Source organism: Vanellus vanellus, assembly GCF_965231255.1.
Source record: "Vanellus vanellus genome assembly, chromosome: 1".
Lineage (NCBI taxonomy): Eukaryota > Metazoa > Chordata > Aves > Charadriiformes > Charadriidae > Vanellus > Vanellus vanellus.
In genome coordinates, this window is record NC_138905.1 from 49,323,495 (window position 1) to 49,340,195 (window position 16,701).

The 16,701-nt window shown below is 36.5% G+C and overlaps 1 protein-coding gene across 1 annotated transcript in view; it reads right to left on the reverse strand.

Annotated features, from left to right (window-relative positions):
* POC1B (POC1 centriolar protein B) overlaps positions 1–16,701 on the reverse strand; it is a gene marked incomplete at its 5' end in the record, with an annotated part of 47,893 nt that overhangs the window by 24,925 nt on the left and 6,267 nt on the right. The window contains 2 exons of the mRNA XM_082490169.1: positions 4,042–4,128; positions 12,399–12,551. Of these exons, the coding sequence (XP_082346295.1) occupies positions 4,042–4,128; positions 12,399–12,551 (240 nt within the window). The remainder of the gene's footprint in view (positions 1–4,041; positions 4,129–12,398; positions 12,552–16,701) is intronic.

Consider the following 16,701-nt stretch of genomic DNA (forward strand, 5'->3'; position numbering starts at 1 on the left):
TCAAAACTAAAAGTAAAATCAGAGGATGGAACTGGAGGAAGCAGTCCCAAAGGGAAACAAAACGTCCAATTTTTCCATTTCAATAGTTCAGAAAAAGGCAATATTAAGCTGCTTGGCACATGGAGAAAAAGGGGTAGGAGAGAGGCAGTAATGCTTTCTGAATCTTCAATGAGGTGGAAAGCAGAGAGAAACACCACCCCCAACCCCCAAACCTTGACCCCAATTCAGTGAACATTTTCAGAGTGTAAAAGGCAAGAACACACCTCATTTTTAATAACTGCAACATATGCAGGCTCTTACCATCGGAAAAGTCAGGGCATTATGCAAATACCAGTTAGTTAAGCTTATATAGGTAGTTTTTATATTGGTTTCAGTAACACATAGGAGAAATGAATAAATGAATCAAATTCGAAGCTATTTTCCCTAGCAATAATAATACACAGACAGAAATTCTTAATTTTTTTGTAATTATAGTCCAAAAGAAAGCAGCTCCATACTGAAGACTACACTAAAGTTTTTCCACCAACACAATGACCACATTCCCTTCACTAAGTTAACAAGGAATTTGCATCACTGTGAATCTGAGATGAAAACAGGTTTTTCACCATGTTCAAAAAGAACGGGCCTTACAGTTTTAAGTTGTTTAGAGTCCAGGAAGTTTAATAATTTAAGTGTTTTCTAGCAAAATTCCCATAAGAACATTCATACTTGCATATCTTGGAAGAAAATACAAGTAAATTTAAAAAAATCTACATAAGTAGGCATGTTAAGTGTGGAAGCTGTTACGGATTGTTGGCTTTGATGAAGCAACAAATTAAAATTCCTTGAAAGGAAGAGGAGTGGGAGGAAGAGATAATACCAGTATTTCCTCATACAGATAAAGCTCAAAATATACATGAATTGCTAAGAAAATATCTAAACATGTATTTTAAATTCACAATAAAGAATCAAGAGTGTTAAATTTTTAAATATTTGTTTTTCAAGTCTTCTCTAGGCAGACTGTTGTCAAGAATAGATGAAAGTGATATTTAGCTGCACCTTAATTATCTGGAGTTGTATTGAGAAGCCCAAAACAGGACGCACAAGACAGAATGACATCCTGGAGCAAGTCCAGCAGAGGGCGAACAAGACAGTGAGGGGGCTGAAACACATGATACACAAGAAAAGGTACAGAACCAGGTTTGTTAAGCCCTAAAACAGAAGGATACAGGGAGATCTTACTGCCTCTGAAGAAGAGGTTCTCAATAGAGAGAACACTTTCTCTTATTTCCTGGAGTAGCTCAAGATCTATGGGAATTCTGATAGCCATTCAACAAAACACCACAAGGTTTTGTATAGACTTCCAATCTCCCTGAAGATATTTCAGGGAGCTTTAGGGAACTCATCACAGATCCTACAAAAACTTCACTGTTGTTACTTGTCCCAGAGAAGCAGAGAAAGGCTGTACCTCTCTTCTTCACTAGAAAAATTAAAGTAATGACGTTGATTGGCTACTTCCAGTGGTTCAGAGACTTGCCAAGGTGTTTTGTAAATAACCCTTCATGCCCTGCTGTTACATGTGTCATAGGTAACGACATTGAACATAAACCCTTAAAAGATATTTAAGTGCTTAGTGCATTTTTCTCTCTACACATATCAGAAGGGTTGAACTGCTTAAGCTAGAGCAAAACACTTCCAAAAGAGTAAGTAGGTATAGACAGGACATTTGTAAATTAACCTAGCAACCTGATCAAAGATTTTTAGTCATTAGAACAGCATTCTTCCAGTAGAAGTAGGACCAAAAAGCCATAAGCAGCTTTAAGATGGGTCTTCACAAGTTTGCAGGAAAAAAAAAAAAAAAAACAAAAAAAACAGTGTACAGTGACACTGTCTTTGATAACTAGTTGAAAAAGGGTAACCTAGGGGGGTTGGAATCAGGGGGAAGGACGGGGAAGGAGGACAAATTAGACTAGAGATTGTGTAACCTCAAGTTAGGGGAAGATTAAGAAATAAATACATACATGCATACACAAATAATGCACAAACACAGTATCATTCAAGTGACAAACAATATCAAGAGGAAATCTGGCAGTGAAGGTGGGACGGGAAGAAATCCATTCTCCCTTTGATATTTTTTTTTTATGAATACATGAAGCCTCTGCAGACAGGGTCTCTACACATTAGGGAAATTAAGTCAGCTTCAGATGGAAAGGCCCAAGTTACTGAGATCCAGAACCCTTTGGAAACAAGACACAAAGACACTGGATGGCTGGCCTGATTAAGAAATGGGTGATAATTCCACAAGCAACAGAAGCTGGTAATGCAGCAGACACTGGACAGGATGATGACACTAAAAGATGAGTTGACATCAGAAAGTAGGGAAGATCAGATAAGTTGAAGAAGTTGGGGAAAGTGTTACTTACTATGGGGAAGGAAGGATGCTAGTAGCAGAGAAAACATGCAAATGGCTTCTGGATTTATGTCAACAGTAGTATGTTGAACAGACCAGTTGTCCTTAAGGCTGTAGCCTGAGTAACAAGGATATAGAAATGTTGCTAGACGGGAAAAAAGATGCAGATGGGGACTGTTGAGATGCAGAAAGGTAGAGTCAATGGTGAACAGGAGATCAAGATAATGGAAAATAAGCACAGCTATTACTGACACAGTCAGAAGGCATGAATTTTGAAGCAATGTTTTTGTAATGAAGATGACTGTAAAGCCAGCCAGCCAGCCAGCAATCAAAAGGATGCTGTCTCTAGTGGGTCCACTTATTTCTACTGTGAGTTCTGGGAATAAAGTTTTATAAACTGCTCTCGTATCAAAAGAATTAACAAAGGAGATGAAATGACTGGCAGATTTATAGCTATATAACAAAGAATTACAGTGTAACTATACATTTGAATTCTGTGATCAGTATTAAGATCAGGAAGTAATGAACAGAGAGTATTTTAAAGTGCTAGGCAGACAATAAATTATATCCACCACAATCCACTATCTGTCAAGCCTACTAAAGAGATTTCTATAAATCTGCAAATTACTTTTGACATAATTTATCTTAAAGAGCCATACTTCCATTGTGAAAACACGACTGCTAAACCTTAAAATATATGACATTATCATCTCTCAAATAAAAGTTATTATATGATTATTTGCTTTGAAAAGATTTCTCTTAGACATCAACCTCTGTATCATGATGTTCAATAAATGCTCTTAAAGAATTTGTATAAAGTACCTTCATGACATACCTTTTCATAAAGCATTCATGACAAAAATAGAACAGCAGAAACCACACCTGCTGCCTATTCACACGTATTAACCCTTCAGCCACACAAACACTTGTTATGGTAACTAAAATCGCTCAAGATACAATTTATGCCTTCACAGGAACAGATTCAGTGCTAAAAGAGAAATTCTCATTTTAACCTAATTCTAGAACAGCATGTCTTTTAGATTTCATACTAGGAGAGCATATTTCTCCTCCTACGAAACTACCGTTAAAACATTGCCTTCCTTTCCTCCCACATGCCATACCAATGTCATATGAAAAGCTAACACTAGAAGTATCTAATCCTATGATTCTATCTTAAAATGTGTTACTTTTTTTTTTCCCCCCTTCCTAGAGAACTACTAGATGCCTTAAAAGGAGAAAAATTAAAACATCACTTTTGGAATTTTATCAATGAGGCAACCATTCTTTAGGTTTCCCATTATTTGCAGATAAAGACAGAATTGCAAAAAGTGTTTGAGAATAAGCCACAAATTTTAACAGTACTATTTAGATATAATTATCATGGGCTTATAATTAGAAGTTGTGCTTAGTATATGGGTACAATTACTAGTGTAACGCGAAAGCTTTGCTATTACACCATCTTCTGGTTAGCCTTGGGAACTGTGATAGAAAGCTTAACTTGAGTAGTTAGGATATTGAACTCTGAGCCATCGACAATTGTTAAAAAAGTATATTTCATACATACAGACAGAAAGAGTGCATTTCTGACAACATGTTAGTTTAAGCTATACTCTATCTCCCCTCCTCCTTTTTCCTGCCAGAAGGCAACTTACCCGAGTACTGAAAGATGAAGAGGAACTAATCTCTATGACAGGTGGGTCAAGTGTTTGTGTATTAGTCACATCAAAGCTAGGGTTGACCTGTTGAAAACAAATTATAATATTATTATTTCAGCACCAGCAGAGAAAGGGAAATAAGACTGAAATAAAAAGGACCACTTGCTACATTAAGGCACCGCTATTCACCAAGGACTGCAAACAGGCTTTAAAATTTGTAAAAATACAGATAGGATGTTACCCTCCAGACGTGTAAAATACAATCATATAATACAAAAAGAGAATCCAGATATGCATTTATTACAGAAATGTAATTTATACTTCATAACCATCCATCACCCAAAACTAACTGAGAATTCCTACCACAAGAGGTGCAAGTATTAAAAAGTTCAGTTGTATGACAAAACAATAAAAATGGAGTTACAAGTACTAGTTTGAAATGGATTTACGAACTCGAACAGCTAACTCAAAACCTGTCCAAGGCTGAAGCCATGCAATTAACAGAGTGGTCAATGATGCTGCTGAAATACTGAACAGTAGGGAAGTTGTTTGAATACTTCCTACTCTGTAACTGTCACTTGCAGGTGCTTTTGAATTTTTTTTTGCATCTGCACAACAACTATAAGGGCTCCTGAAAGTCACCTTTGAGTTTTACTTTTCAGCATCAATCACTTGTTTATGTAGTTGCAGGCCATCTTTCCTATTCCTCCTTCCATGAGGAGGACTGTCCCCAGCAGAAGTGGGGTACTGCCCTGGATAACTCTGGACTTCAGAACTGCCTGCTAGCAATGATGCTCAAGGAAAAACTGCTTTATACTGGGATAATTTCAGAAGCTGATTGATCAGACATGTCAACGCATCATCTGAAATTTTGACATCTTAATATCACAGTTGGACTACTCACTGTGGTTACAGGAGTTAATCTATAACTTTAGCAAAATATTGCTAATGTCCTTTTTTGAAAGTGAAGCATTAACAAAATATAAGAGGAATACAAAGTTTGAAAAGGCTGCTGCTTTTATCTCTCTTATGGTTTCACCTAAAGATCAGAATAGTCTCCCTATAAAAATTTGTGTGCGCCTTTTCCGTACTATTGTATTATCTAGGTGTATCACAGCCTAATAGATTTGTCCTCTCAGTGTGATGTATGGAAGTACTAATTCTTATTATTTTACGAACTGACAAAATTCACAGAAAGACTAGATGACTTTCAAATCACCAAGAAGATCGGTGTACTAAAGAGAGATGAACTTTCCTCTTTTCAACCTTTTATCAGTAATCCAACAGTGGCCTTATCAGAGACTGCATTAATTCCAACTATCTCAGTTGAAAGTGGAAAAAAATAAAGAAAAACCCCAAAACTCACACTTGCCTAGTGACAGGGTTATATTTTAATTGCTAAAATTTTACTAGATACAAGGGTCATTTTATTTTGCCTTTTCAAGGAGAAAGAACTTGCCATTTCACCTGAAGACAGTCAAAACTCTGTCTCAGCCAGAGCCGCTCACTCAGTAACAGCTTCAGTGCTATTTCCACACGCAAAAATCCCTGATGCTAAGATCCATACTTTGGCATATAGACTTTTAGGTGAGAGATCCATCTGTTAAGTAGCTAGAATGAGATCTTAAAACTAGAATTAGTAGCCAGAAAAGGCAGGCAATAGCATCTTGTACTGCCTGAAGCCTTTTCATTCAGTTCATTTGGATTTCCATAACTTACATGCAGAAATTTAGAAGTAGTGATAGAAGTGATAGAAGTAAGATCTTCCTCGGCAAATGTGGGTGGATGGGGGGTGGGGAGAAAGATGATGAACAGAATTTACTAGCAAGATAGAAGGTAAAAAGATATTTAGATACAGATGTTACCTGACTATTCAAGCTGAAAGTGATTCTCACACTTTGCAGCACTTACAAATCACAGATGACAAGCTGTCCTTAAGGGGAGATCTTAATTCTGTTTTTAAGCTAGTTCACCCTTCTGAGTAGCAGTGCTTATCTCTTTCTTAGATTGTTTCAACAAGCCACTCTTCATCCATGAGCTCTTTTTTGTAGGTATTCTGTCTTTTAATTCAGATTACAGTTGCATCAATTGAGAATGAACTACCCAGAGACAATCAGGAAAACCCATCCTGCTACAGGGCCAGAGCTGATAACTTAAATTTTCCCCTCAATTTGTAGAAATTAGGATCAAGTCTTGATTTCTTCTAATTTTGTCAAATGGACTTGGAGGAAAAAAAAGACAAAAAGGAGAAGCAAAGCCAGGTACCATGGTCTAAGTAATAACCTTCCATGTATCTGAAAGTTCTACCATTTTAACTGGACTTCTCCTAGAGTTTCTACTCTACAGAAACATGATTAATCAAAGTGTACTCTACATATAGTATTGATTACCATTTTATCGGAGTTAAGGTGAGGAAGAGGGGAACTGCAAACTTTACTTTTTTCCCCTCTATACATACCCTGTCTATTTAGATTAAACGGACAACTGTCCTAGAGAGCTTGCATTTATTTAGTGCCCAGCATAACCATGGCCATTTGCTTCTGACCTTCAGTCAGTCTTGTAATAAATATAATTAACACTTTACCTGAGTTGCAATCAAACTATGGGCAGCTTTTTCTGTCAGGCATCATTTGGGCACTGAAAAGAACAGAGGGCAGTGCACCTGCAGGACTGGGACCTGCAGGAGAGACAGCAGGTGCCTATCATCTATCAATACTCTTATGTAGAGGAGCTACTGTAGTAGTATTATTAATAGCTCTTGAAACGTCTTTGAGATAATACTTCCTTGTTATATACAGAGATCTTTAGAATAAGCTAAACGCTTTTCTTGATGTGGAGTCACTAAATAAATACATGGTACGATTAAGTCAAGAATACGTGCTCCTTATGTGGAAGTGTCACATCCAGGAGCTGGAATGAAAGTCTCTTCTGCATGTATTTCTGTTTACTGCCTTATCAGAGATAAGGGGAGGATGAGGGACATTGCAAACACCGACTAGGGCTGCAGGAACTAATCACAGCCCATATTAAAAGACATATCTATATATATAAAGTTGTTAAGCAACAAGTCAGAAATAGCAAAGTAAAAAAAAAAACCACAAAAACATGAAGGCTGTAGCTAAACCTTTCTTACAAATATTCATGTTTAATATTGCACTAAAAATTAATTAGGTAATGGAATGAAGCTAAGTGTAGAAGTTTCAAATGGTTTGCCATTTACTGACAAACTGAAGTAGTTAGCTGAAAATAATCTCAACAAACATATTTGGAAAAACTTAACTTTAAAACACAAGAAAGAAAACCAGAGTGCTGAAAAGCAGGGTAGTGAAAACTGTCATGTATTAAAGGTTTTCAAAAACACTCTTCTAAAGCTTTCTTTCATTACCTGGTAAACTGAAATATAAGTATTTTCATTACCTTTTTCCAATACGATGATACAATTATTGCATTTTCATCCATAGCACAAGAAAATATATTTGAAAGAAGGTTTCTACAGAACCTTTCACGTAAGGAATTACAGATTTCTAAAAACTGAAGCAGAGTGAAACCAAAATATATTATTCAAAGACAGTGAGAGGTGGGAATTAGGATCCCTGCTTAGGACAGAGAACTAGAGGAGGAACAAAAGCAGTAGTCCCAACTAAGTATGTGATTCTCAGCCATACGCTTTAAGTAAATGATTATGCCCCTTCAGATATCCCTCTGTTGATTTTAATAAAGTATATCCAATCTCAAACAAAGCCCACCCTTCACTTTATTTTCATAGTGCACTTCATAAGATATTTGTTATCTCAAAAAAAAAAATTAATACAATTAAAAGAGGGAGTTTTAAATGACTCACACAAAGTATTTCCTAGGAAAGTAACGTAGCCAGCTGTGAAATAGTCTCTCCCAATATACCAAGAGAAATTTAGCTTTTAATTCAATTAAACACTGGTCTGTGCTAGACTGGAGCCCTCATGGCACGTATGCTGCATGGTCTTATTTCTACTGCCACCTAGCGTATATTTGGATTTCCTTCATCTAAGAAAATGCTTACAACTGAAATTACACTGAAATTTGTAAGATGAAACTAAATCAACAGTAGCTTTTCATGCTCAAGATACAAACTCTACACATCATAATATGTTCAAACCTTAGTGCTGTGTTTTTAAAGGAAACTATTATTTCTATCTTCCATGCACTTTAAAGAGGTCTCTAGTATATGAAAGATGAATTATGTACAAACATAGGAAATTCAGATATACAACTGTCACCAAGTGAAATGCATTCCTTTTAGTATATTTTAATAAAACTTGTATTACTCATTAAACATACTATTTTCAAATATCTCCGAAAGCTCCTTATTTCAAAGAGAAACAATGTGATTTCTCTCAGCTAAATTTAGACATACTGCTAAACATCTGTATTTGAGCTGGTCACCCAAGATTACCTCTATGATCAATGGAAAAAAGGAGGCACCTTCAGAGAACAAATAATTTACTTAGATTTCCAAATTGTCTGAATAATTGTAATGACTATAAGCTTTAAATCTCTATTTACTTGAATATTCAAGAATCACATTGATCAGTGCAGTTGGAGAACAGTTGTAAAGATTTATAAGTCAAGAACATGAAATTTAACACTGTGTTAAACACTGCTGGTCTGCAGAGGAAGAGATACAAGTAAGGAATTTATTGTAAAACTTAATTATGCTTCAAAAAGTAGGCAGGGAGAGAGAAAAACTAGAGAAGGTATCTTAAATATTACTGGCTCTGTGCATAGCTTTGAAGAGTCAATAAGGAAAAGTTCTGAGAAAAGGTGAAAGTACACTCAAGATCCACATTTCAGTCACCATCCTGAAGGCAAAACACCAGGTGATACCTGCAGTTCTTAATGTCCTCATGCAAACTGTTTTGTTCAAAACAGCATTCCCAGCTGGTGAAAACACTACAACTGTCTCTGAGCCCAGCTGAATAAATTCTGAGCAAAGCTAGCTCCATTTTGTGTATACTATTTTCCCAGAATCAAGTTCTAGAATAACAGAGACTTTGCCGCATTGAGGCAAGCAGGGATAAGAGAAGCAACAAATATCCAAAAGCAGTAAGAAACCTGGAGAGGCATAAAACATTAGGAATTAAAAAAGCATGGATGGAATTACTTCCCTCTTGAGTTCTACCTGTACATCTGTTGAACATTTTGTGCTCTACCACTTCGAATTTTATCCTAAGGCAATCCAGAGGGGACTAGACTTAATCAGCTCAGCATAACTCAGAGCAATGTATTATAACACCTCAAGTGTCTAGATGACATTGTAGTGGCTTGTAGCAAACCTTAAAAGGTCATTTATACTTTTAAATATCTCATAGTTGAACTGCCTGCTCTGCCTGCCTGTAACTCTTGCATACGTTACCAAGTCTCTTAAAATACTGTTACTTCAGTTTAAGATCAATCATCTTCCCCTGGTTCCTCATGACAAAGAAAATAAACAGAAAGTAAGTAGTTCTGCATTTTATCTGAGGTGCAGATGAAATGAAATGACATGAAAAATGTGTCATTAGAATTGCTGCACTGTAGTGGAACAGATCATCCAGAGAGATTGGGGAATCTCCATCCCTCTTCAAGGTTGCCTAACTAGACATGGCCACGGCTGACTTGATGTACCATTGGCAACAAGACTAGATGATCTCCAAAACCTCCCTCTAACTGACATGTTTGTGATTCCTTTCTTCTTCCTTTCCCGGGTATAGTAGAAACATGATGAGCCATAGAAAGATAAGGGTGGTGTTGCAGTGGAACTGTTTAGTGCTAAAATTCTCTCTATTGCCTGTTGCTTAGAAAGAAGTTGGGATGGTAAAAAAAAAAAAAAAAAAAAAAAAAAAAAGTATGTTTGTGAAGAGAGGAACAAAAGTATTTTGCTTCTTGTTTTCTTCTCCAGAGTACAGCATAGCACAGTGGAGCTAGAAATGCTGCTTTTTTCCAGGAGGAAATATTTAAAAAGATGGAGCACTGAAAAATTTCAAGCGCAGTTAGTGCCACTAAAGCATATTACTGCTGGTAGCAACCTGACACTAGTTTTGCCTGGATAGATTATGCCTCTGTCCAGATGGTGAGGTCTATTCTTCCTCACCACAACAAAAAACTCTATAGTTGTTGAGACAGACAGGAGGGGTGGTAAAAAAGGAAAAAAAAAAAAAAAACAAAAACATATGCAGCAACAGAACTTGATAACTTGACTTTAACACTGTCTAATCTATTACATTATTACATTAATTCTGAAAATAAGCTGCAAAAGAGATACTAATAATTATTATTATTAAGTTTCCAAATATAAAAACATAGTACATTACAGTAAAGTCAGTTTTCTTGAAACTATAGACACTGTTCTGTCTCAAATAATATAATATACTTCATGTTTATTTGAGAGCAAGATACTCTACAGATAATGTGATATTAATAGAAAACTAAACACAGCAACCTGATTCTTAAAATCCTGAAATCAGGCTAGAAAATATACCACAAGAGTCCAAAACTTTGTTAATGCAAATGACAGAGCCGTTTCACTACTACAGAGCAGCTAAGCCAGAACCCTGTAAGCTGCTACAAATGTTACAGCTGTGAGAAAATGCAGACATTAGGTTAAGAGATATCAAAGTTAACTGATAAATAATATCTTGACATTCAACTATCAAAATTTCCTTTATATGCTCTTTCAGTATTGGTAACGAGGTGCTTCCTAGCTTTAGTTTAACTTTAGTCTGAATTCATTAACACTTTTTCAGAGTTTCTCAACAACCAGGGACACACACAAAAAAAAAAAAAAAAATCTGGAAAATTGCTTTAGAGAATACTCATACCTTTGCCAAGCAGCTGAGCAGCAGAGGTCTGGAAAAGTTGGCCTGAAAAGAAAGCAGCTGAACCTCCAGCTATAAGATACTGTGTGTTTACCACATCTACCACAACTGGGTACAATTTGAACGGGTCTTGAAGCGAACTGTTGATGCAGCCAGAGTGGTTTAAATCTGCTGGCAAATGCTGTGACTAAGCTTGTTCCAGCACTGACCACCTATACTGAAGGCTGCTACCGGGAAACTTAGTTTCCTTCATTTACCTTACAATGAATATGGCAGTCTAACAGAGAAGTTTATGAAGCTTGTCATACATGCAGATGCCCTGCTCCTGTTCTGACCAAAATGCTAAGTATTTTGCATCACCTTCACATCCAACCGGACAAGAAAACGAGACACATGAAAATACTTAATGGTGGATTATATCAGGGTTTCTTACATCCACCAAAATACTTTCAGTCTTCATACTACTCTTATTGCATACAGACACACAGGCTCCTCAATACCCACAGACCTCAGTGGTTTAAAAGTCTGAGAAAAAATGCAAATACTGCTGTCATGACACTTGTTTTATTTGAGCAAAAAAGTGTAGTGATGAATTTCTACAGGACTCTATTAGCATATAACAGCAACCAAAAATTTCCTGGATTTTTATCAGATACAGCTCTTAGACACTAGAGATAGCTAGAGAATATCAAAGAAGAAATAAAAGTACAGGTAATCACCATGAAGAAAGTATCGAGCTCTACCAAGGGCAGTCATAAACATATCCCTGAGTTTTTAGCGTAATTGTTGGAAGAGACAATGGTCTTGTCTAAGGCATAGTACTGTTTACTTATTTAGCATAGCTTTCAGACAACCTGACAAACACAGGATTTTCCAAATACTGATAGAATATTTGACATCTCACTTTGGTTTCCTAATTCCCAATACTGCCAAGGGTTGCTGGTAGAAGGTTTGACAATAAAGTAGCTGCAGAATTAAATTATCAGAAAAATCAGATTATACAGACCTACTACTCTAGTAGTGACATAAAACATGCTACTAGCTTAGAAAGGCTTCCTAAACTTCGATAGACATCAAGATCTTCTCACAATATATAAAGGTCTTGGAAAGAGGGACAACTTGTTACAATCAAGAATTTGACTTTCAGTAATAACGCCACCTTGTCCTGCTTATAATGATATATTTTGAGTAGTATCCTAAAGCTCACTGAAGATTCAGATATCTTCTGCAAGTTTGACATGTTACTTCAACATAAATCATAATATTGCTTATGTTTAGTTTAAATAATGTGTAGAGTACAGACCTACACAAGAAGCATGAACGGAATTTACCAGGATAAATTTGACAGCATCAGCTAGCCTAGTAACCTTAATGTGTATTCATAAGCTATCATCACTTCCCAAGTATTATACATAACAAAAAGCTTTCCAGTATACATAGAACACATTTAACCATAAATGTTTGACAGATAGTGTTGACAAAAGGTCTGGTTTCCTATATTAGAGTAGTTACTGCACTCACCTCAACTGACTGAAGTTTTTCATCATGAGGATGAGGTGACCTTGGGTAAATATCAAGAAGATGAGGAGGATCATCAATATGTGTTCTTCTAATATGGTGTTTAAGAACTTCTTTATAATCACATGAATCAAAGTTGGTTTTCCATAGTAATACCTGTAAGAAGCCATCATATCAGTAACTCCTTGAAGCCTATTCAGTACCCAAAACATAACTATTCAGTGAAGTCTGTTATTACTAATGGATCACATCAGAATGAGCCTGCTGTTATCACTTAGTCTGGTCTCTACTACAACACAGGCACTTCCCCAGAGCATCTTGTACTTCAAGTCTAATAGATGTGGTTCAGTCTACTTAAATACAAAAAAGAAAAACTCTAAAAAAAAGATGTCTCAATAATCATAGAACAAAGCAAACTTTGGTCCCACTGGCCTGTACTAAGTTATTTTTCTGCCAAGTCAAGGGGTCATATACTATCAAATTTCTGTTCCCTTATAAAGGCTTGCAGGTCAAACAAGAAAGTTTAAGGGGATAAGAGAAATGACAGCGTTCCACAGAACTTTAAAGCACCTGGTTCCAGTGTGTTTTAGCAACAGGAATCTGTTTTCTGGACCTTCTCCAATTACATTCAAGGTAGAAACAATATACAACAGCCACACCGTGGCCAAATGCAGGAGTAAAGTAGTAGAATGCAGGGGCAAGATCGCAGAAGGTAGTCTATCCAGCCTTACGGATAGACCAGGAAACCAAATCATAACACACAATGTTGCTCTCTCCTGCCACAAACCAATTGTAAAGGTACACAATTAAATTAAGTTTACCACAAGTTTACATGATTTGTGTTATCTTTGTTACTTTAAGTGCTAAGGGAAAAGAAAATAAGAAAGGAAGTCCCTAACACTTAGAAGACGGCAGTTTCCAGAAGTCCAATGCTGATTTTTACAGCTGCTTCCTAAATTAGATGAAACAAAGATTGGACTGTGATCTGACTTAAAATTACTTGACTGTCCAGCCAAAAGCATTTTTGACAACCATTAAAAGTATTTTTTCAGAAATCAATAAGTTATACATAAGCAGCACAAATCACAGATTTGTTCACAGGAATTCCAAGCAGACTAAATCATATTTTTAACATATTCCTAAGTAGCTGCATTGTTCCAAGTTCATTTCAGGCTCAACATCTTGCATGACTGTTGAGTGGAAGACCCTAAACGTGCACTGGGAGACACAGTGCCCCAATAAAGATGGACACAAACTAACGCAGACATTAGTAACAGTGAAAGTGGGATGCATGGATCTCAGCACGAACTATATAACCTACCCCAGAACCTGGCACTTGCAGGACAGTTAGGTGTTAGATTAGTTGATTCACAACAGCTCACTGTGCTTTCTCTCCCACCTTTTCTCAGCTGTGTAGTTCCACCGCCTCCATCACCCAAACCAGCGTAAAGTTATTCACATTTTTTGTGATCCTCCCCCCCCATTTTTTCAGGCTAATTTTCCGCTGGTTTAGCAATTTAAACTGGCTCAGCACTGAGTGTAAACAAAGGTATAGGCAGGAGGCAGCAGAAGTAGGATCTTTAATCAGTGGTGAGCATTTGAGCTGCATGAGCTCTAAATATATTTCATTTTTTTCTAAAGTGGAAGGCGATGCCACTACAGCTTGTTACAGATAACAAAATTAGTAGGAGTAAAACCAGCATGGAAACATCTATATATGCCTCGAGTATCTCAACTGTAATGCAAACAACGTAAAAGCAACTACACACAACCCTAGAAAAATAGTTATTCCATAAGGAAGTATTTCCCTTTACGTCAAGCCAGTCAACTGGACACAATGAGTTGTCTCTTCTATACAGCAAGAACTGAATTAACAGCACAGGCTACTACCTTCTAAAGGAATAGGTATAACTTTGCTCTTTCACTTAAAAGTAAGAGTAAAATGTCTTGTGTCTTCCATGGAAGCAGGTAAACGAAATAATGCCATGTGCACATATAGCCAAGAAGTGTGAAGAACATCAACTTCAGTACTCTACAGGTTTGGGTTTTTTGACTGAGGAAAGAAGCAAACAAAAAGAAACAAAAGAAGTATCCAGTGCGTGTTTCAAATACTTAATGTGCTTCTGAACAAAGCTTTCAGCTGGCTCTGCACAAACCTGAGAGAAACTTGAAACTAGAAGCAGAGATACTGGTTTTCCTTCTTCGATGGAGGAAAAACAGATTTTATCTGTTTGAAAATGTAATAGTCTTGAAATAATACGTGTATAGAGCAAGTAAGCTGTGGTAAACTTAATTAATCAGCTGCCTTCAACTCAGGCTGTGGACAGACAGTATCTTTTGGATACTGGAAGAGGGATAGAAGATGATACTTTTATGACCAGCCTCTGCTCATCCGCTTGACATTGCCGATCTGCCAGCAGACCTTTTCAAATAAATACACCCTACACTTACAGGAAATCAGCTTAATTTTAGCACAGTGAGTTGAGAAGAGGTCCCACAACTATTGCCCTGGTAGACCTGGACGAGGACTGTGGACAGGTCAGCAAAAGAGGATGTTTGTGGAGTATGTGTGTATATACATAAACAGAAAATGGACATTGAGAAATAAAGTTCTTATGTTTACTATACATAAAGATATATGCATAGGCAGCTACCACACAATGGTTAGCACTGCACATTTTAAAGCTTACAATACAAAAGTAAAAGTTACAGCAAAATAAGTAGGCCCCTCCCACCATAACATTCACAAGAAAGAGGGAAAAAAACCTTCAACAGATAAAAACATGCCCTCCTGTAAGGTAAATAAAACCAGGATTCATTACTAAAACTACTATGACTACTTTTCTTTATTCAACATACATAAGAAAGCACTTCCTGATGAAACTGGATCTTTCCTCTCATGCATTCAGCATGAAACCACTATATCAAACTGCTGAGGAGCATGAGTCATCTTACAGATTTTGCACCATAACACCCACTCACTCCATGATCCCATGTGCCACCAGCTCTAAACCACGGAGTCAGAGCAGGAAAAAGGCAATGGCATGACTGCATTGAACTTGTATATCATTCGGAGGCCCCAAATTCAAAGGAACCTTTCAATAGGACAGACATTCCCAGGGTATGCTGGCATTTATTTGGGAGGTTGAGTTAGGCTTCATACTGTAGATCCTTTCCATCATCACGGCTTCCTAGATGAATCTTCTGTCATGTGACCTAGAGTAATACATGCACTTCACTTCCTCTCAAGTTAAGTATAATATACCAACTGTCATAAAACTCAAAGGAAAGTACTGATGAAAAGTTAGGTCAACAATTCAGGACTATCTAGAAATGAAAAGTTTCATTTTGGAGCTGAAAAAGTCTCGTAAAAAAGCCTTCAGCACAGAAAATAAAAGATTACACCAGTGGCTCAAGGAACAAATATCTTTTCTCCATTCTTGGGGTTTTTTTCTGCTTGTAAAATTAATATTGGAAGTTTGCTAGCATTTTCACTTTTCCAATAACTGCAAGTCTTGGCACTGCTTCTTACTAAATACCTTGTGATAGAAAGCAGTTTAATTTTTTTTTTCCTTTGAGTACTTTCAAGTTATTCTAGAAAGTGTATTACCTGAAACATCAAGGAAAAACTAGAAGCAGACTGTATTTTTTCTAATACTGCAGGTTTTAATTGAAAAGTATTTATCATTTTCCAAGACTGTCTCTGTTACTAGCCAAAACATGTTTCAATCTCCACAAGACAGAATATAAACGTGACTTATGGTAAATTCAGAAGATCTTAATTTCTACTGCATGGCTTTCTGTGTCTACCTTGAGCTTTTAGCTTTTTAAATCAGGAAACAATGAAAGAGACAACTAATATTAAGAAACATTTCAGACTGTGAAACTCTAAGCCTTGGATTACAAGAGTTCTTTCATTTTTGGAGAATGTAAAGACCTGATAGAGTCTATTCCAAGCTCAATAGTATTGTTGCAATTATGAGATTTATCACAGCAGATGAAGGTGAATTGTATGATTTGCTGTTTAATTTAAAATAACTTTTGTGTTTAAAATGCTCAAACAGCTCTTCCCTGTACAAAATCCAGTACTTTTCTGTTTCACCAATGTAAATTAGCAAAGCTAACTCAAGATTTTCTTCCCCAATTCTAGCCAAAGTTTTCCCAGCAGTACAACTTAATTCTTACATTTACAGGGTAGTGACTTTAAAAGAAGTGAAAACCTAATAGAACATGTAGGCGTTAATACTAGTTACAACACAACTATTTTGTTCACACTGAATTGCAACACTTTAAATATTTCTATTTA